Here is a 22307-nt window from a genome sequence, read left to right as displayed (position 1 = left end):
ATACAAATGTGCAATGTGTAATTCATGTAATGACCACAGACAAACACTGACTGGACTGGACAGATATTTGGAGGAGCAGAGACCATATAATAGAGGGACGGCCCTCACCAACAGTTTATCATAAACCATCAGCGCTACGGTCTGGCATGTAACTGATACACCCCGACCCCCTGCTGTTAACCTCCCTGTACCGCTGCAGATGCGCTATAGATGCGCAGACATTCACGAATGACCATTCTGGTAACCACGTAAACAAATATTATATGGTCTCTGGGAGGAGTTACCCATGTGCTGCCAGTGCTGCCGATTTTCTATTAGATTTTTAACAGATCCACGCTGCAGAATTAGTCCATCCCAGACATGTACACCACTGCGCCAAAATTGTGTCAACTATTGCCGTTCTCCCATTTACTTCTATTTTATTTCAGTCTCCTGAAAATAATTTTCATGATCACATTTTCTGTAATATTTTGGAGATTTCACACAGCAGAAGCCCAGTTTGTTGGGTCGCTTGCGCTAATTGACTTCTGGTGATAACGCGGGCTGATTAAAATGGCGCAGGCTAGACGTCGGAAAGCTGGTGTTGTTTCCCTTTTAGATGCGACAAGTATTGATAAAATGGAGGTTCACTGCTTAGCATTGTAACCAGCTGGTAACAGACAAGTGGTGGTCGTTTTCTTGGGTCATCCACAGAAACATTGTCACTGTATTAATAAATATGCCTGTCGTTTTATTTTTGAAAAGTCAAATAATTACATCATTGGTTCTTGTGCGAGTTCCAACTCACATGTATAATAATCGGTGTACTTGTTTACAAATGACGATGTGAAAATTATGGTGGCTACCCTTACGGAATATGGAAGCCTAATGGGCACGGTAGTACATATGACGATGATAAACCGGCCGTTTTGAGATATGCGTAGGTATACTTGCGTTTTAATCATGTAACTCGTGAATAACTTCTACAACAAATTTTATCCTGTAGTAATATTTCACGGGGTGTTTTTCTTGCTGTTTTGTTACAGAGACGTTGATTGGTTTGCGTTTACTAAACGTACTGCGCATGCCCAGTTCATACTGGAGGAAGTTACAGAAGGTACCGCGGGAACATTAAGTCGTCCGAAATCATGCAAAGAGACGACGATGGTGCAGCTGCCATGCCAGACGGTTCGCTGCCACCCGATGACGAACAAGATGAGCACGAAAGAAGGAACATCAGGCGTCGATATCGACAGCTTATTGACGAAATACAAGGTCGAGCGATAGTTCTAGTAGAATATCTTGTCATGTTGATGCTGATAGGGGATTTCCCTTATTTAGCCTAAGTATTTTCATAAATATACAACAACAAAAATGTTCCGAATATAATTTTCATATATTTGTTACGCAAACAATTGTCAGTTATAAACAATCAACTGTGAATGTGATGTTTCTCGAAGAAAACGCCAAAGTAAATGAGTTGTAGCTGAAAACTATCCTAGTTCCCATAGTATTGTGAACTTCAGTATTCAACAGGAAGTAGGCCTAGCCATGAAACGTTATGTATCCATTAAGCGTAATAAAGAAGTTGTTATCTATAATAGTACTCATTGTCAACTTCTGTATTATATTCATATGGAATATGCGTAGTAATATCCAAAGAAGAAGAACTGAACATTTACTAGTAGGGCTGGGACAAGTCCACTTTTACTACCCAGGTACCCACAACCCTATTACCTGACCCTGCCCGGGTACCCACTGTAGGTCTCAAGAGATAGGTACAAAATGTGCGATTGGGATTTGTTTTTACCTAGTCCTGGCAAAACATCTTTTGATACATGTATTAAACAATCTGGTCATGCATACACTGAAGTTGACTTAAGCTATATCTTTATTCAACCATATGAAAAGTCAGAAAGAATAGGTGCATAGTCAGAAAGAAATGCAAACATTAGTGACTTGTAGTGTAACCATATAGTTCTATATAATGTTTGTCATTAAACAATATATCACAAGAATAACCAAAAATCCTGGTAGTCCTGTGGGTACCAGGATCCTACTCAGTACCAACCCGACCCAGCTCCCCGAGTTCCCCGTCCCTGCCCTATTTCCAAGGACAAGTAGTGATGATGCCAAGGATGATCACTTCCAAATGGAATTAGTTCCATGCGGAACAAATATTGCCAGTGTAAATATATCTCGCCCAGTGAAATTGAGTACTTGCATGTGGAACAAATTGTCTGTGACTCAAAGAAATCAGCTTGCATATTTAAGTCCCATATTAAAGGTTACATTTATATATCAAGGTGAGGGTTAGATAAGTATTAACATTTTCCCTAGGAAATTTATGCCAACCCTAAAACACTAAGGGAAATGTGGGGAAATAAAATCCCTGTTATTGGAAAGATTTGCCTTGTGAAAGCTTCCATGGGAATAATACAAAGAACATTTTTACTACATTAAGAGATACTCTTTGACAGAAACATAAGGACACCCCCAACATCCTGCTAGCCCTCATGGTAACATGTTAACTTTATACAAACTTGGGCTACTGCCAGTTTGCATCCCCAAATATCTATGATGTGTAAGTTTTGCAGGTCCCTGTCCCCTTCTTACTCAGCATTTTGTCTGTCGTCTTTTAATGCCTTTTACCATGGCCCTGCTGTTAAGAACCTGTCTCTATTACGGCCCAGGTCTTGGGGTTAGATTTTCTTGCAAGTGCTGGGTCAGCTACAGACAAGGCTGTCTGCATCAAAAGATTCTAGACTGGCTTCTCCCTGCTGTTTGGGTAGCCTAGTGGTTAAAGCTTTCGCTTGTTATGCCGAAGACCCGGGTTCGATTCCCGACATGGGTATAATGTGTGAAGCCCATTTCTGATGTCCCCCAGCCGTGGACATATTTGCTAGAATATTGCTATAAGGGGTATAAAAACCATATTCACTCACTCACTCACTCACTCTGCTCTCTGTATGCAGATATGCAAAATGAAACACTATAATGTAATTAAGGTTGAGCTTCTAGCGTACAAGTACGCATGAAGAAATTCAAAACCCAGTAGTATAACAACATAATTATCCTTTTCGTTAAACAGTATGTTTCTACTGATCTTTATTTGCCAATCGAATGCAGGCACGACATATTCATGAATTCTCCTGCATCTCGCTTATTGTAGTTTAGACTTGTGTATCATTTAGAGAGAAACGATACTAGAAGGTCACGATAGGAAATGTATTGTTATACACATATTTACAACATTGTACAAATCACATGAAACTTCTTATATGTAAAAGACCGCCTCCGTGGTCTAGTGGTAGAGCGTCTGCCCGGTGAGCGGAAGGTCCGGGGTTCGATCTACGGCCGCGTCGTACCTAAAGACATTAAAAGATGGTACTTGTTGTTACCCTGTCTGGCGCTCGGCATTAAGGGGCTAAACTAAGGACAGGTTGGCTCGGAGTCAGTATACTGTGTCTGAGTGGGGTATTCATGTTAAACTGCGGCATGGTATCTCAGTGAGCTAGCACTATAAATCGGCATCAGTCCGGACTAGTACAAGCAGCCACACATACACGTGCATGCACGTCGCTATAAAAGTGCAATAATCTTGGATGTGACGTTAAACCCAATTTCACCTCACCTCACATCTTATATGTAAATATTTCAGAGCATGTTCGAAAGGAAAAGCTAGCTGTTGATAGGTTTGTAGTGGGTGTTTTTAGTTGTGAGATTGAAAGGATGATTACAACACATGTTTCAATATTTGACTGAGGGGGGGGCGGGGGGCATTAAATGAGTAATAAGTAGCAAGTGATCGTCTTGTATCGATATAGTTAAAAATGTATCGTATTGTCAAATGATTCTCGTGATGTACTGATACACATCATATCACTCCAAGTATCCTTATGAGACAAAACAGAACATGCTAAATATATATTAGTTTGCAGAATGAAACAAAAGAAAGTACATGACCAGTTTTACAACTATTTTTAGCTATCAATTCCAGAATCAGTAAGTAATCGTAACACTTATGACAGACATACTCTCTGACCTGAGAAGATCTGGGTACAGAATAGGTCTTCAGCAACCCATGCTTGCTATAAAAGGAGACAATGTTTGTCATGAAAGGCGACTTTCGGGATCGGGTCGTCAGACTCACTGACCTGGTTGATGAATGTCATTGTGTCCCAATTGCCTGGATCGATGCTCATGATGTCAATCACTGGCTTGTCTGATGCAAACTCAATTATTTGCAGACCGCCGTCATATAGCTGGAATAATGCTAAGTGCAGCATTAAACAACAAACCACATACTCTCTCTTGTACTGTTTTCATTATGGACCTAAAAAATGGTCATTTGGCTGCTATTTTTTTAGAAGGGGGGGGGTGTGGGGGCGGCGAAATATTGGTAGACTTGTCAGGAATAATAAGTAACGGCCATTGTTTTCATTTTGTTCCATGTATGAAATTAGGTGTGACAGATCTATAACTAGGGTGCCCTTGTACAAAGTGGGGGCGGGCGGGTAGCCAAGTGGTCAAAGCGTTCGCTCGTCACGCCGAAGACCCGTGTTAGAATCCCGACATGGGTACACTGTGTGAAGCCCATTTCTGGTGTCCCCTGCCGTGTACAAAGTTATCTTAGTGCTAAGATGATCGAACTCCCGTACTTTAATAACATAGACCCAGGTAATTAAATCACAAATGACTAACAGACCATCTCATATTTTCAGTCAATAAGGAGGAGCTGGCAGACCCCTCGTCAGACTCGCTCAACAACAAGCTCAAAGAGGCTGATGAACTCTACAAGCCTGGTGAGTTACTTCCCTTGCTTTAATGCAGGATTATGGACTGACATTGATCATTGTTGACATTCCATGTAAAAAAAGTAAGTATGTTTCTGAAAGGGTATCAACAAGTATTACAGGCTGAAAGTATCTCACGAAAATGCCATAATAATGACAATGGACAAATAGACTGCAACTGAGCCTAGTAACTATCTATTTGGTCGAGTAAGCTCAGCTAGAAATAGTCCCTATATGTGACATTAAACTTTACTGAAAATGATGCTTAGAGCCATATTCAGGCTAATAGTGTTTGGCATAGACTGCACCCCTTATGATATATGCACCCATGATTTAGGGGCACAATGTTGAAGCCTTCATTTCTACGCTGCCATGCTTGTTCGGCATCAGGTGGTTACATTTACAACATCTTCCCCATGCAAGGGAGTTAACTGAGTTTAAAAGTCCAGTTTCCACCCTTACCGAAATAGGCTGGAATTTCTGGGCTCGATCGTATTTTGAGTTGTGTCCCTCCCATGCCTCTCCTTGATTGACCAATCAGATTCCACCTCTTGTACAACTTGTATTTGCTTCAAACAAAATGATGGTGCCCAGTCAAGACGATCTGATCAATGATCAAGATCTATATTGTGATAAAACGGGTCTTACCTTAGTGCATCAAATCATGTAACCACCTTGATTAAAAACAGCAAACAATTTGGAAAATATCTGTTGATGCTGAGTTGGCGGTGCACATGCTTTGCAAATATTGCAATCAACCGAAATCTGCATGACGTTTACGAACCGGATTTCGATTTCGTTACGCGATTTAGATTGGACTATGCATGGACTCGTTAGTCCAGCCAAAATGTAACTCCATAATACCAACCTAGTTCAGCAAGGGTGGAAACTTTCGGGTGGTCCGGCCCGGCTAGCTGACTTGGTTGATGCATGTCATTGTATCCCAATTGCGTAGATCGATGCTCATGATGTCAATCACTGACTTGCCTGGTCCAGACTCTATTATTTACAGTCCGCCGTCATATAGCTGGAATTTATCTGAGGGTGAGGTTAAACAAGAAACAAACAACAAGCCCCAAAGTCCCCCATAGTCATGAGTGTCATATGCTTCAGTTAAGAAGGCCCGGGAGGCTGCCCTGGATTCCAGCGTCCTGGTCATGATCGCCAACATTGGCAGGTTAAAAGCCCAGGCACTCACCACCGAGTTCGTCAAGTTCCAGGCCACCGAGTTTGCGGAGAAGTTGGTAAGTTGGCTATTGTCCTGGTATTAACATTTGCTGGAAGAATGTAGGTGGAAGTACTGGAACTACAATAATGTCACAACGAGAACAGATTCTCATTCTAAACTATGGGTTGTCGGTCCTTGTAGTTTGCAGGCCTATTTAGTAATAAAATACAGCTGAGCAGGAGCAGGAGTTAAAATCAAAACTGTCAGCAGCTCAATTCAAATTTGTATTTCACTGATAACCGTGATAAGATGGTTTATAGAGAAATACAGACTTTCATACTCATGTAAACTTTATTGCTTTGCACGAAAAGATAAAAAGTACCTTTCAATTTAAAGAAGTTAGTATATTTTCTAATTCCATCTTTTTTCTTTCTTTGGTTTTTGGTTAAAATAACTTTTTTCACGAGCTTGTTTAAAAGTTCTGTATAATATGATTAAAGTATGAATTAAGGTGTCTCTTGACAATGTTTTCTTCATACCTAGCAAGACATTAAAATCATCACTTAGTCCATGTTGACGTCTACTGGTTTGCTGTTGTATGCCTGGTCCCACTGCTGGTCAAGAGTATCGAGCGTGCTTCTGTTATTCAGATTACCTTCGTGAGTGGTCAGCAGCTCCAGGACGGACAGAGGATCTCCCACAATGGCTGGGACCGACTCGGACAGGCAGTCCAACCCTGCTTTAAGAGAGTTCCACCTTTCCACTTTATGTAGGTACTGCTATTTCTCCTGGTAATCCTCCAGTGTTCAGTCTTCTTGTCCACCTTTCCACTTTATGTAGGTACTGCTATTTCTCCTGGTGATCCTCCAGTGTTCAGTCTCCTTGTCCACCTTTCCACTTTATCTAGGTACTGCTATTTCTCCTGGTGATCCTCCAGTGTTCAGTCCCCTTGTCCACCTTTCCACTTCATGTAGGTACTGCTATTTCTCCTGGTGATCCTCTAGTGATCAGTCTACTTGTCCACCTTTCCACTTTATGTAGGTACTGCTATTTCTCCTGCTAATCCTCCAGTGTTCAGTCTTCTTGTCCACCTTTCCACTTTATGTAGGTACTGCTATTTCTCCTGGTAATCCTCCAGTGATCAGTCTACTTGTCCACCTTTCCACTTTATCTAGGTACTGCTATTTCTCCTGGTAATCCTCCAGTGATCAGTCTACTTGTCCAACTTTCCACTTTATGTAGGTACTGCTATTTCTCCTGGTGATCCTCCAGTGTTCAGTCTACTTGTCCACCTTTCCACTTTATGTAGGTACTGCTATTTCTCCTGGTAATCCTCTAGTGTTCAGTCTACTTGTCCACCTTTCCACTTTATGCAGGTACTGCTATTTCTGCTGGTAATCCTCCAGTGTTCAGTCTCCTTGTCCACCTTTCCACTTTATGCAGGTACTGCTATTTCTGCTGGTAATCCTCTAGTGTTCAGTCTCCTTGTCCACCTTTCCACTTTATGTAGGTACTGCTATTTCTCCTGGTTGTCCTCCAGTGTTCAGTCTTCTTGTCCACCTTTCCACTTTATGCAGGTACTGCTATTTCTGCTGGTAATCCTCCAGTGTTCAGTCTTCTTGTCCACCTTTCCACTTTATGTAGGTACTGCTATTTCTCCTGGTAATCCTCCAGTGTTCAGTCTACTTGTCCACCTTTCCACTTTATGTAGGTACTGCTATTTCTCCTGGTAATCCTCTAGTGTTCAGTCTACTTGTCCACCTTTCCACTTTATGCAGGTACTGCTATTTCTGCTGGTAATCCTCCAGTGTTCAGTCTCCTTGTCCACCTTTCCACTTTATGCAGGTACTGCTATTTCTGCTGGTAATCCTCTAGTGTTCAGTCTCCTTGTCCACCTTTCCACTTTATGTAGGTACTGCTATTTCTCCTGGTTGTCCTCCAGTGTTCAGTCTTCTTGTCCACCTTTCCACTTTATGCAGGTACTGCTATTTCTGCTGGTAATCCTCCAGTGTTCAGTCTTCTTGTCCACCTTTCCACTTTATGTAGGTACTGCTATTTCTCCTGGTAATCCTCCAGTGTTCAGTCTACTTGTCCACCTTTCCACTTCATGTAGGTACTGCTATTTCTCCTGGTAATCCTCCAGTGTTCAGTCTACTTGTCCACCTTTCCACTTTATGTAGGTACTGCTATTTCTCCTGGTAATCCTCCAGTGTTCAGTCTACTTGTCCACCTTTCCACTTTATGTAGGTACTGCTATTTCTGCTGGTAATCCTCCAGTATTCAGTCTTCTTGTCCACCTTTCCACTTTATGCAGGTACTGCTATTTCTGCTGGTGATCCTCCAGTGTTCAGTCTACTTGTCCACCTTTCCACTTTATGTAGGTACTGCTATTTCTCCTGGTAATCCTCCAGTGTTCAGTCTACTTGTCCACCTTTCCACTTTATGCAGGTACTGCTATTTCTCCTGGTAATCCTCCAGTGTTCAGTCTTCTTGTCCACCTTTCCACTTTATGTAGGTACTGCTATTTCTCCTGGTAATCCTCCAGTGTTCAGTCTACTTGTCCACCTTTCCACTTCATGTAGGTACTGCTATTTCTCCTGGTAATCCTCCAGTGTTCAGTCTACTTGTCCACCTTTCCACTTTATGTAGGTACTGCTATTTCTCCTGGTAATCCTCCAGTGTTCAGTCTACTTGTCCACCTTTCCACTTTATGTAGGTACTGCTATTTCTGCTGGTAATCCTCCAGTATTCAGTCTTCTTGTCCACCTTTCCACTTTATGCAGGTACTGCTATTTCTGCTGGTGATCCTCCAGTGTTCAGTCTACTTGTCCACCTTTCCACTTTATGTAGGTACTGCTATTTCTGCTGGTGATCCTCCAGTGTTCAGTCTCCTCGGGGAAGTGTAAGGCCCTACGCCTGTCAGCATGGTCAGTGGTCCCAAAGCAAGGTTATTTCTCAACAAAGAGGAGTCAAATTGGGTTTATTTGAAAAAATAAGGCAAAGACATCAGCTTTTCTTGGAACTAACCGTCATAAGCTTAATTTTTTTACCTTCACGACCAGATTCAAGTTTGATGTGTCATGGACATGGATATGCTTGAATCGGCACATTGGTCTTCCCTTGTTTATTTTGTAAAATACCCGTGAAGATCCGGGTTAGAATTGGTCTTCAGCAACCCATGCTTGACGTAAGAGGCGACTAAAGGGACCGGGTCGTTAGGCTCGCTGACTTGGTTGATGCATGTCATTGTATCCTATTTCTGTGAATCGATGCTCACCATTCACTGTATTGTCCGGTCCAGACTCAATTATTTACAGACCATTGTTTTGTGGCTGGAATATTGCTGAGTGCGGCGTTAAATAACAAACAAACAATATGCACTTTTCATAGCCCTATGATTTGTATTTATTAATTGACGCCAGAAAAAAACCATTTTTCTGGCATTTCCGACAGTACTTTAGTACTAGGCCTCTTCTCCAAGTGACCATGGTTACAATAATATTAATATTAGCCAAGAAAGTCAGGCGTCCTTTTCAAATTAATGTTCTTCCTGTATTATGACACTACAGTGACAAACCTGGAGGGTCCTAGGACTGACTTGTAAAACAGATAATGATATAATTCTACCATGACATTGATGAATGCTTGAGGTTTCCTTTTTGCTACCGAAACACCTTTCGAATAAATTAAGCCTTTTCACACCCAAAACATATGTATGAATACATCCATAGCCTACATATCGATTCATAAAAGAAATGTCTGCCGATCGATCGACCCCACATAAACTGTAAAACATATATATATTTCATCTATTACACGCTGGGTCTCAAATACAAGCCAGATCTAATACATGCCGAGTCAAGGGCTCTCACAAATTAATAGACGGTCTAGCGTCTAATAGAGGAATTACGGTAGTTTGATATCGGATGTTTTGGGCGTTCTAAGCCGCAACGCTGACTGCTGAAGCGCTCAGTTCCAAATTAAAGTAAGAGGTATCTACTCTACAGTAGGATAACATCCTATTTCAAAACACAGTAGGTTTATCTCCTCATTTGAACATGTTTGTTCCATTCTTAGGCATGGTTCATTTGAACCAGGGGAGATCCTCCCTAAAACTAAAGATGGTCGAAGAAAGGTTAGAGAAAAAGACGATATCGTTGGTCAGGCAACTGTACCTAGACAGGTAAGGTGCACCTCTTTCTTCTTTTTTCATAACTATACTCTGTGCAATTCCATTTGGTTACAAATATCCTGCACACTGCCTCCGTGGTCTAGTGTTAGAGCCCAGAGAGCAGAAGGTTTGGGGTTCAGTCACCAGACGCGTCATACCAAAAGATGTTAAGAGATGGTCTTGTGCTGGGTATTAGGGGAGAAAACAAGGACTGGTCGGCTCGGAGTCAGTATACTATGTCTGAGTGGGGTATTCATGTTAAACTGCGGCATGGTATCTCAGTGGGCTAGCACTATAAATCGGCACCAGTCTGGACTAGTACAAGCAGCCAGACACACTTGCATGCACGTCGTTATATAAGTGCAATAATCTTGAACGTGATTGTTCAACTCCATTTCACCTCCGCTACAAATATCCTGCATGCCCCAGTTTGAATGAGGAAGACTGAAATATCATGAATTTGTTTGCTGGGATGTAGTGATACCGACTTTTCTCATTTTCTTCTTATGGTAATTATGTAATATCACCAGACCCGTGGAGATCCTGGTTAGAATAGGTCTTCAGCCACCCTTGCTTGTCATAAGAGGCGACTGTGCATGTTGTAAGAGGAGACTAATGGGATGGGGTGGTCAAGCTCACTGCCTTGGTTGATGCATGTCATTATATCCCATTTGCGTAGATCAATGCTCATAATGTCAATCACTGGATTATCTAAATGCTGTTAAACATATATCACTACATTGTATTAACCAATTCATTTTGATTTACTTGCATACAAACATGCATAACATTTTAACGCTCTGTATACTTAACCAGTGTATCCTTTTCAACTTGCTGGGATGATTCTAGGATGGGGCCTTGTGCTTTTAGCCCCTAAATTTGTAAAAAATGGCCTGCATTTACAAATACAAGGGGGCATTTTAACATTGTGCTGTATGGGCAAGTGTGGGTGTACCTCTGGAATATTTGAAATTATCACATAAAGTGCCCATGTCAGTCAGAAAATTCCTACAGTGAACCCTGAACTTACATACCTGTATTTCTAGACTGATCTTTATTTGCTGATCGAATGCAGCCATGTATATCACTGTTGAGATTATGCGACTTGCTACCAGGACCCCGTTTCACAAAGTAATCGTAGCGCTAAGACTGCCATAGGTCTGTGTTGAAGTATGGGAGTTAAGATCGTCTTAGTGCTAAGACTGCCATAGGTCTGTGTTGAAGTATGGGAGTTAAGATCGTCTTAGTGCTAAGACTGCCATAGGTCTGTGTTGAAGTATGGGAGTTAAGATCGTCTTAGTGCTAAGACTGCCATAAGTCTGTGTTGAAGTATGGGAGTTAAGATCATCTTAGTGCTAAGACTGCCATAGGTCTGTGTTGAAGTATGGGAGTTAAGATCGTCTTAGTGCTAGGACTGCCATAGGTCTGTGTTGATGTATGGGAGTTAAGATCGTCTTAGTGCTAAGACTGCCATAGGTCTGTGTTGAAGTATGGGAGTTAAGATCGTCTTAGTGCTAAGACTGCCATAGGTCTGTGTTGATGTATGGGAGTTAAGATCGTCTTAGTGCTAAGACTGCCATAAGTCTGTGTTGAAGTATGGGAGTTAAGATCGTCTTAGTGCTAAGACTGCCATAGGTCTGTGTTGAAGTATGGGAGTTAAGATCGTCTTAGTGCTAAGACTGCCATAGGTCTGTGTTGAAGTATGGGAGTTAGGATCATCCTAGTGCTAAGATGGCTTTGTGGAACGGGGCCCGAACTTACACAATTTGGGTAGCACTTGAAAAGATATAAATCAGAAGTCACGTGAAACAGCATAGTGAGCCAAATTATTTTAAAATAATGTCAACTTGTCCGTGTATAGATAGCAAATAGACTGGGCTAAGGAGAGTAAAACTGTATCAGTTACCCCCCCAAAAATATTAGTACCCAAAGAGAATGATGACGTATATGTACTTACTGATTACCTGGAGCCTTGGTATAATGTACACTGTGATATCGAACAATAAACTTGCATTGCTATCATGAATCTTTTCAGTTACAAGACTTCAGTGACACTGACAAGAACGAAGCAACTACAGCAGAGGTGGAGAAAATCCACAATTTATTGATACATCAATACGACTTACAAAATAGTGAGTGTGTGATGTAACCATTACAGCAGTCAGCAACTCCGAATAAATAAAACTAATAAATATTTTTGCATGAAACTATACATGTGCAATGACTACTATTGTCTTTTCATATTTTTTAACTTTTTTAATTTCCGGTTGTTACACATCCCCTCCCCCTCCCCCTCCACCCCACCCCATCATCAGGTCTGTCTATCTGTCTTTTCGTCCATCCTTTTTTCGTTTCTGGAGCATAACTTGAAAACCATGAAAGAGTGTTCATCCAAACTTTGTACATGTATTAACCAAGGGATGAAGTGGTTCCTTTTGCTTTTGTGGTTGCTGGGGGGATTTCTCATCTTCTGATGCCCCTTTGTTTCCAAGGAAACAGTTTGGAAATTCTTGAAGAGTCTTTCCTCTAAGACTTTGGCTACTGATTATTCATTATGGGTGCGTCTACTTGCACTAAACAATCTGTCATCCAAACTCCTGGAGAGGGGAAACATCTGTTTGTTGCTCATAGAAACACATTCTAGTTATTATCTTGTATCAGGATGTCCAATTGGTGATCTGTATGTAAGTCACTCCTGGTCTGAATTTGTTGCCACTTGTATTTATCCTGTAATGTTTGCTTTTACAGATAACCCACTCTGTTACTTTGAGTTTGTTATCAACCCAGAGTCGTTTGGTCAAACAGTGGAAAATATGTTCTACACCTCCTTCCTAGTCCGAGTGAGTAGTTTCTGTTATCCCTGGGAACGAGATAAATACATTGATCGAGTTTGAACACCATCTGCGAAGATGTATGTTTACCAGAGTTATATCCCTTGTTGATCTGATTGATATGGAATTATGGGAACTTTCTCAGGAACCGCTGTCGATATTAATATTTAATATTAATTAATATTTTGAACATGGTGCAGTGTACCCTTAATTGGGATACAAGGATGAATTTGTGCTGACATAAGTCAGCAGAATTCATGTTTCACAGAGTTATGGCCCTTGTTTTGGTCTTTTGAACATGGCGCCCAGTACTGCCAATTTTTCGGAAACAACTATGCATGACATTTTGAAGACATCGTTGAGCACAGCTCAAGATCAGCTTTTGGTTATGTGGGTATTTTACCCAGAGTTTGATTGTGATTGGTCATCCACAATTTTTAGAGGGTGTTCAACTGTTTCTTGACATTTTGGTATTTTAACTTGAAAACCTGTTTTGTAATAATCACTGTAAATCATTTAACACTAACTGAATAGTGCATACCCATCTGCGTCTGCTTGCAACGCCCTCTCCGGAAGCCATTTTTGTTTGCAAACCTTAGCATTGTAAGAAAGGCGCTATATTTTTTATCACCAATCAGCGACTGTTGACTATGCACGATGTGCTTTTTAATTGAAATCTAACGGTACTCAAGTTTGTTCGTCACACAAGTTTTTCCAAATATTACTGTCTGTAAATGAATTTCAGGATCAGCTGATACAAAGGTCTAACAGTTGTAATATACGCAGTTGTTTTCTCTAATAGTTGTAATATATACATTAGTTTTATGTTAATAGCATATTTATGTTTTTTTTGTTGCAAAATATGCCGCTTATCCAGAGTTCTGATTGAGTGATGAAATAGGTTATCAAAATTAATATTTTTGAGTTACGGCCTTTGTTTGTTTATTTTGTTGCATTTGCTCCAATGAGATTGGTTAGAGTAGGGTTTGTAATGCAATATACTCTCAAGTCAGTTGGTTTGAGGACCAAAACAAGGACGAGAAACCTCTTCAGGGTTTGTACTCAGCGTGGAAAGACTAAACTACACTGGATACAAGTTGTACATTTCAAGTTTTGTAAAGAAAGGACATTTCACCTGCTATAACTGTAAGGTTATGTTGTGATCATACTTATTTCAATGAGACAACAGGGTCTGAAGTTCCCTATCCAAGGTAAATTTTCCCAGTGGAACTGAAATACTCATCTTCCTGAGGCAAGGGAGTTAAGTCTGTAAAAGTCCAGTTTCCACCCTTGCCGAACTTGGCTGGTCATTCTAGGCTAACCTGTGGCTATTACCAGTTATGTCCCTTCTATGTCCCTCCTACAGACCAATCAGATTTCACCTCTCACATAGCTTGCATTTGCTTCACCCTGTGAAGACAATCTGATCGATAATCAAAATCTATATTGTAATAAAATGGTCTTACATCTCTAAGTGCTTCAAATCACATGAGCACCTTGATTAAAAAACATGACAAGATTTGGAAAATATAAGTTGCAGCTATGTTGTTGGTACATATGCTTTGCAAATCCTGTGATTGACCAGCAGTTTACAAACCGGTTGTCGATTTCGTTCCGCAATTTTGATTGGACTATGCAAGCCTTGTTAGTCAAGCCAACATATAACTCCATAATGCCAGCCTAGTTTGGCAAGGGTGGAAACTGTACTTTTATAGTTTGTTAACTCTCTTGCTTCAGGAAGATGTGAAATACTGTACATTGTCTGTGGTATTAGTTTTACATCATACATTTTCATTCTTTGAAGTCCCCATCATCTCATAGTGCTCATTCTTCAAATTTTAGCATCTTGTTATATCTTTAGTATTTGTCTTTAGTAATGACATCTTGTCTCCACACAGGATGGCTACGCTGAAATCTATCTTGATGATGATAAACTGCCTGTGATACGTGAGTATGATTTATGAACATATACTTGTTTGTTACATGTATGAAGAAAAGGACGCTCCACAATCTCGTATCACTCTCAATTTGTCACAAGTGCTATTTGCAAATTGGAAACACTTATCATGGGATGTCGAATATTGCTAAATTTAACAAGAGAGTAAAACTTGAGTTATTGAATACTAAACAAAGGGTTGTTTGAGTGACTGGATTCGCTGTGAAAAATCAAAACATAGACATTTAACCACACCAAAATTGATAGATTGAATTTGAAATTTTGAGTTTTGTTTTGGTTTTAGTTGTAAAATAATAATAATCACTCGGAAACCTGTTCCATCTGCAGCAGCCTTCAAAGAAAACGGTTACAGTTTTGTATTACTTGAACATATTATAGATAGGAGCATCATAACAGTAAATAGGATGCATCGTGAGTTTTCATGTGATGATACAATACATGATACGTTTCTCTGTATCGTTAGAAGACGATACACTCGCTAAAATAAAATACTCAATACCTGTAAAGTTTATTTACCATACAACATCACTAATACCTGTTACGTGTAATTTGTCATGCTTTCTTAGGCGTCATTGGTTTATGTGAAACAAGCAGCAGACCATCCTTTGTTTCAACTTTGATAAATTTATGAGTGCAATATGGTTTGGTTTGGTGCATCTTGGTTCCTTAAGTCGAACCCTGAATGGGTAGAGGAGACTGTCACTTCTTTTAGGGTTAAGTCATGGGCCTCACAGCGCAGGACCGCCTCTGTGATCTAGTGGTAGAGCATCCGCCCGGAGAGTGGAAGGTCCAGGTTTCGATCCCCGGCCGCGTCATACCGAAAGATGTTAAAAGATGGTACCTCTTGTTACCCTGTCTGGCGCAGAATACTGTATCTGAGTAGCATATCAATGTCAAACTGCTGCATTGTATCTCACTGGGCTAGCACTATATACCGGCCTAATGTGTCCCAGCTAGTTCAAGCAGCAGCACCATATGAGTTAAGCCCCATTTCACCTCGTCTCAGTCTGGTGTACGTTGTGTTGGCAGAGCCCGTCGGAGAAGGGGATGTCCAGTCCGGGGCGAGCCCCAGGAGACAGCAAGTAGTGATATCCATGACACCACAGAACTTCCGGGTACGTTCTACACACTGACCACCACCACAGTCAGTCTTAGTAAAATCAATTCATTACTCTGATTCCCTGGCTTTCTCTAGCAATGATTTTAAATACTGAATACAAATGAAGTGTTGATAAGTTTCTATTCACCAATACTTGGGACCCATGAAGATCCGGGGTAGAATAGGTCTTCAGCAACTCATGCTTGCCCTAAAAGGCGACTATGCTTGTCGTAAGAGGCACCTAATGGGATTGGGTGGACAGACTCGCTGACTTGGTTGATGCATATCATCAATCCTAATTGTGTGGATCGATGCTCCAGATTCGATTATTTACAGACTGCCGTCATATAGCCGGAATATTGCTGAGTGCAAACAAACAAATCAATATTTGAGTGAGCCCCTCTACTAACCCCAGGACAACATTGAGCGCTTTCAGCAGATATAAGATGATACACTGTCAAACCCAACTCACACACTCAGTCACTCTCGGGCGGAGAAAAATGCATGTGTCTACCTGCACAGTGGAGACTAACCCTTACTTATCCCCACAAACCTTGTCCATACAATCTTTGAACACACTCAGTACCTGTAAAGTTCATTTACCATACAACATCACTAATACCTGTTATGTGTAATTTGTCATGCGGAAGGTCCAGGTTTCGATCTCCGGCCACATCATACCATAAGGCGTTAAAAGATGGTACTTGTTGTTACCCTGTCTGGCACTCGGCTTTAGGGGCTAAAACAAGAACTGGGCTTGGAGTCTGTATACTGTTTCTGAAAGAGAATTCATGTTAAACTGCGGCATGGTACCTCATTTGGATAGCACTATAAAATCAGCATTAGTCCAGACAAATACAAGCAGCCACACGCTCACTGCGCACACACACACTTGCATGCACTTCACCATATAAGTGCGATAATCTTGAACACGACATTAAACCCTACATCTGGTCGTTTGGGGAGCCTAGTGGTTAAAGCATCAGCTAGTCATGCCAAAGACCTGTTTAAATTCCCCACATGGGTACATTGTGTGAAGCCCATTTCTGGTGTCCCTCCCGTGATATTACTGGAATACCGTATTTGGCGTAATAAGCGCCCCTCTCTAATATTTGCTAATATACTGGCTAGTGAACAATCCTAACTGGCAGCCCTTCCGATTGATCAATGTACACAAGACTTATTTATTCGTGCATAATATGTTTGTTATATGCACCCTTAATTATGGGCAATTAAATTCTGGAAAATATCTGTCGTATTTAAACATCTCAGGCTGTCAGCAGAAACAACAAAATTTACGATCTTTCAACTCTGTTGTTTTTCACCAAAATAATATTCTAATAAGAGCCCCCTCATTCTAATTTTGAGAGCGCCCTGGGCGCTTATTATGTCAAATATGGTATAGCTAAAAGTGGCTGAAACATACTCACTGAACCCCACTTCACCTCACCTCCAAAGGGGGCGGTCGGGTAGCCTGGTGGTTAAAGCGTTGGATCGTCACGCCGAAGACCCGGGTTCGATTCCCGACATGGGTACAATGTGTGAAGCCCATTTCTGGTGTCCCCCGCCGTGATATTGCTGGAATATTGCTAAAAGCGGCGTAAAACCAAACTCACTCACCTCCAACGTGTCTCACTCCTTCCAGGACATCTGCAAGACATTTAGAATTGAAGCCCCCTTGATACCCACCCGGGCTGTGTCCTACCCACAGCTCACAGAGAGGACCACTTCCAAAGGGAAAGGAAGAGGCAAGAATAGGAGCAAGTAGAATCTTATTTATGGTGAGTAATCTTTCAGTGGCTTGTGAACACGTTTTCTACAACACTACTTGCCTATGGATTTACCCCATCAGGACCCAGGTCAGTTCTCAGATTTTTGCATGGCCTGTTGTTTGTCTTAAGAATAAGAGGCAACTAGGGGACATGGGTAGCCCAGTTTGCTGTGCAGAGTTGCTTCCCTTGGGCACACCAGAAACCTATGACTGGGTTTCACTTTAAGCTTTCCTCCCACAGTAAGCTGATACCCTGTGAAATAATACTGGAATACTGTTCAAAGCAGTTCACTCACGCACTTAAGAGGAAACAAATTTGATCGGTTGATCGACTTGAGGATTTGTTTGGCCATGGGACATTGTGCCTTGGAGCAGTGTTCAAAATGAAGCCTGCAAGTCAAGAGGTCCTTGTTATTGTCAATGATTTATGAGGTCCCCAGATTCAAGAACTTGAGGAGCAAATTTCATGGAATGTTACACCACACACTAATTACTGGTGAAAACGAGTAGTGAAAATGTAAATATTTCCATCCACTGTGCAATACTTGACACTGCCAACTGTAAATCGTTAGTGTGGCAGGTATTTGGCCATCCTGTCTATGAAAAACATGGCTCATGCACCACAGAAAATTTCACATGCAAGTGTCGGATCGAGAGCAAGGTATCGTGATACGTATCGGATCGTGAGCAAGGTATCGTGATACATATCGCACAGTTGGTGTATCATCCCAGCCTTGATAAGTGCAGTAATCTTGAATGGGACAATAAAACCCATTTTCTGTTTGTGAAAACAATATGATATGCAACAAAATATATAATATAAAAAAATGTTTTTTTTTAAATAAACCCCATTTATCCATAACACCATACACGATTTTCGCTTTAAATTTGCTTCTCAAAGGCACTTAGTTTGGAATCCTAGATAAATCCCTGATGGTGATATGCCTGCATTAAGTAACTCTTTCCCTTTCATCATTTCAGCCTCTGCTTTTCTTACTCTATCCGTCATGTGCCATAATGAATGAGTGGAGGCCAACAGCCCTGCAGATAGAGCCAGCCAATCGCAATGCAGCTATGATCATCCAATCACAGTGCAGCTTACAGATTAACTGCTGGACGTGGGTCTTCCTCTTCATGTTTTATGACTGAACAGTGCAATTGTGTTTTAGATTTGGAATGGAGTAGCCGTTCTCAAGGTCTGTGATCACACGTCTCCTGTACCGTGTACAGCAGATGGACTCGAACTGTGCCTCCATGGTTGATTTTACATCTGATAGAACTATTTTATGTGTTCATTTATTGCATGCTTTGACGAGAGATGTATTGAAGTCGCAAGAGGTTTCAATACATTTTCTCCTGGTGCTTCCTTTATGAAACAATAAAGGATATGGGGATCCCTGTACAGTATGGAGAAAGATAAGATAATGATGACATGTAGGAGAGTCTGCACCCTCAGCCACTTGTCCCAAACCTGAGACTTGTGAAATTCAGTCAAGGTTAGAAATATTAGGCTAAAAAAAATAAAAGAATTGGTTCTCAGGCAATGCTTTTGTAGCTTTTGAAAATATATTGGGTTGCTCAAGCTTGTATGTTACCAAATTGTGTTTACAATAATAAAGTGAAATCATGTTGTTCTTAAGTATTATAGCATTTCACTGCCAGAATTGTGTGTTTTAGACGCAGAATACTTTCAGATTTTTTTACAAAATTGACATAAAAATGAACTGAAACTTGATGATGATGTGGACAGTGCCTGAGAACCAAAACTATTGTTCTTTTTAGCCTTGATCCATTCATTAACACAAATAGAAAAATACTTCTGAAAGCCAAATTGTGGCTAGTAGCTTCAGTTTTTGGCACGTTCTGTATTGAGCATGTTGAGTATGGTCAGATATTTCCCATTTAAAGATGTTCATGCTTCAAACAAAACATTTTTGGTGCTATGACAAGAAAACATGTTGATACCGATAAGTAGAGATGTCTATTGCAACTCAGAATTATTATTTATGTCTTTTCTGGTTATCCTAGAAAAGTGCACTATCTTTAGGCGGCATGCAGAAGCAGTTATAATGAAGACAAGTTGACATGAATTTCAACTTCTTTATTCTTTCAACATATTCAATGTGGTGTTTTGTTCTTTCAGTGCAATGTTACAGATGCTAGTACCACACTAGTGGGTTGGACATGGTTATATAGCTAAGTTTATATATTCTAAGAAAAGAAACAGAAAGAATGATGTCAAACGATTGTTTCTTTCATTGCAGTCAGTGCATGATAGGGAAGATGAAATGCTTTAATGTTGTCTCTAAGATCTGTATGGACCTCGGTCCCGTTCCACAAAGCGATCTTAGTGCTATGATTGTCGTAAGCCTGTGTTAAAGTATGGGAGTTACGATCATCTTAGCGCTAAGATCGCTTTGTGGAACGGGGCCCTGGTATCTTTCGGAGGGAAGAACACGTGGGGATTCCCACCAACCTATGCTCATCATAATAGGCGACTAAATGATCGGGTGGTCAGACTCGCTCCCTTGGTTGATTGCATGTCATGATATCCCAATGGCTTGAGCTCATGTCTTGATCCAGACTTGATTATTTACATTGGCCGTTCAGTGCATGAAACCAGTGACCCAAGATTTGAATCCTGGCTTGCCCTGATTGTGTTTCTAGGTTTGTCAGCAATCTACCCGTACTCGTGGGTTTCACCAAAGTGGAAAACGTCTAAGACCTGCATCACTTTCAGCATCCTCCCACATCAAGCTGAGACGCTGTGATTTAACTGGAATACTGTTCAAAGCGGCGTTAAACCCAACTCTTTTCAAGTTGAATTGTTTTACATAATTCCCTGTTGATTTTTGTTGACCTCAATGTGAAAAGATGTCGCTGTCCTAGGTATATGCTGATAGATTTATTTTCCTTCTTAAAAATCCAAATTTTGGGTTATTGATTGAGAAAAAAAGTCTGTAAAGTGTGTTAAAGTATGTACTGTTACCATAGTTACTGGTATTGATCTTGGAATTCTGATTATGGTGTTTTAATGTAATGTTTCAATGAATACTATCATCTTTAATGAATTTTACCATTGTTAAATTATGATCTGGTTAAATATTTAACCATGTATGTTATCAAGGTTCATACAGGTGTGAAAAGCCTTGAATATTAACGTCCCTCTTGAAAAGCCTTGAATATTAAAGTCCCTCTTGAAAAGCCTTGAATATTAAAGTCCCTCGTGAAAAGCCTTGAATATTAACGTCCCTCTTGAAAAGACTTGAATATTAATGTCCCTCTTGAAAAGACTTGAATATTAACGTCCCTCTTGAAAAGACTTGAATATTAACGTCCCTCTTGAAAAGCCTTGAATATTAACATCCCTCTCGAAAAGCCTTGAATATTAACGTCCCTCTTGAAAAGCCTTGATTTTTATTGTCGTCCTTAAATAGGCTTGAAAATTACCAAAATATCTTAAAAATCCTTGAATAAAAATGACATAAACTTGTTAAATATTAAAACACACAAAAATAATAGTTATGTACCAAGGATGTGTCAGTGTGATTTATCACAGTGATAGATTTAACACTTTGCCAAACACCTTAAAGAATTGATGACAGACTTTATATATTTTATTTGTTGGTTGTGAAAATCAGTCTTGTTTGAAAATTTGCGATTTTCAGACTGCTTTTTAGGTCTTATGAATAATGTATAGTATGGTCTTATGACTAATATACAGCATGATACAGTATGCTGGATTTAAAAACATATTAACAGACTGAGGTTATTAACCTAACTAAAAAAGCCTTGAAAATAATACTTAAAGCCTTGATTTGGCCTTGAATTTAAGTGTTCCATATCTGTGTGAACCATGATATATACAAATAATGATGAGGGTAGTCAACTTCTCACCATGGCAATTTCTCATCTTAAAAGTAGCCTATTTTTGTAGTTTCCTGGAAAAGGTGTGGTGCAAGGGTATGTTCGTCAATGCAAATTTTGTTTGTCTGCTGTTTCACTCGTGGGTAGGGTAGCCTACTGGTAACAGCCTTCGCTTGTCTCACAGAAAACCTGGGTTCAATTCCGTAGAGTACAGTGTGTGAAGCCCATTTCTTGAGTCCCCAGGGCCTGCTAAAAACAATGTAAAAACATACACTCACTCACTATACCTCAACAGATATAATGCTGAGAGAAATTCAGTGCAGCTTAATATGTGCTTTGCACTGGTCTGCCCCTTACCATGAATGCCTTCTTAGGTTCCTGTTTGTGAAATGCCTTGCAAAATATTGGGTGATTACAATTTTCAGCAGTTTCGAATCCTGATGAGTCTCAAAAGGCGGAGTCCCAGGAAGGCGCATGACTTGGTGTCCTGCCCATGCCCCCTGCCCATGCACCCTCTTCCTGCCCATGCACCCTGCCCATGCACCCTCACCCTGCCCATGCACCCTGCCCATGCATCCTGCACCCTGCCCATGCACCCTGCCCATGCACCCTCACCCTGCCCATGCACCCTGCCCATGCCCATGCACCCTGCCCATGCACCCTCACCC

The 22307-nt window shown here is 40.7% G+C and overlaps 1 protein-coding gene across 1 annotated transcript; it reads left to right on the top strand.

The window, feature by feature from the left end:
- Window positions 1-1089: 1089 nt before the first annotated feature.
- Window positions 1090-22137, top strand: LOC139452388 (EP300-interacting inhibitor of differentiation 3-like). The gene is made up of 11 exons (XM_071233848.1): window positions 1090-1254; window positions 4704-4784; window positions 5889-6019; window positions 6594-6712; window positions 10021-10126; window positions 12150-12246; window positions 12863-12954; window positions 14844-14892; window positions 15932-16017; window positions 17647-17782; window positions 18754-22137. The coding sequence occupies exons 1-10, from the start codon at window positions 1128-1130 to the stop codon at window positions 17767-17769; spliced, it is 1011 nt and encodes a 336-aa protein (XP_071089949.1). The 5' UTR covers window positions 1090-1127; the 3' UTR covers window positions 17770-17782; window positions 18754-22137.
- The last annotated feature ends 170 nt before the right edge of the window (window positions 22138-22307 follow it).

Source organism: Haliotis cracherodii, unplaced genomic scaffold (genome assembly GCF_022045235.1).
Source record: "Haliotis cracherodii isolate W230 unplaced genomic scaffold, xgHalCrac1.p SCAF_9, whole genome shotgun sequence".
In the NCBI taxonomy this organism is placed as follows: domain Eukaryota; kingdom Metazoa; phylum Mollusca; class Gastropoda; order Lepetellida; family Haliotidae; genus Haliotis; species Haliotis cracherodii.
The sequence above is the reverse complement of the archived record's forward strand: the minus strand, read 5'-3'. Positions and strand labels throughout refer to the sequence as shown.

What these genes read in the sequence shown, in the direction of transcription:
- LOC139452388 (XM_071233848.1), top strand. Translation starts at nt 1,128, where the DNA reads ATGCAAAGAGACGACGATGGTGCAGCTGCCATGCCAGACGGTTCGCTG. An exon ending in TCAATACGACTTACAAAATA is followed by an intron (nt 12,247 to 12,862) that starts GTGAGTGTGTGA and finishes TTGCTTTTACAG; the next exon opens with ATAACCCACTCTGTTACTTT. An exon ending in TGATAAACTGCCTGTGATAC is followed by an intron (nt 14,893 to 15,931) that starts GTGAGTATGATT and finishes TTGTGTTGGCAG; the next exon opens with AGCCCGTCGGAGAAGGGGAT.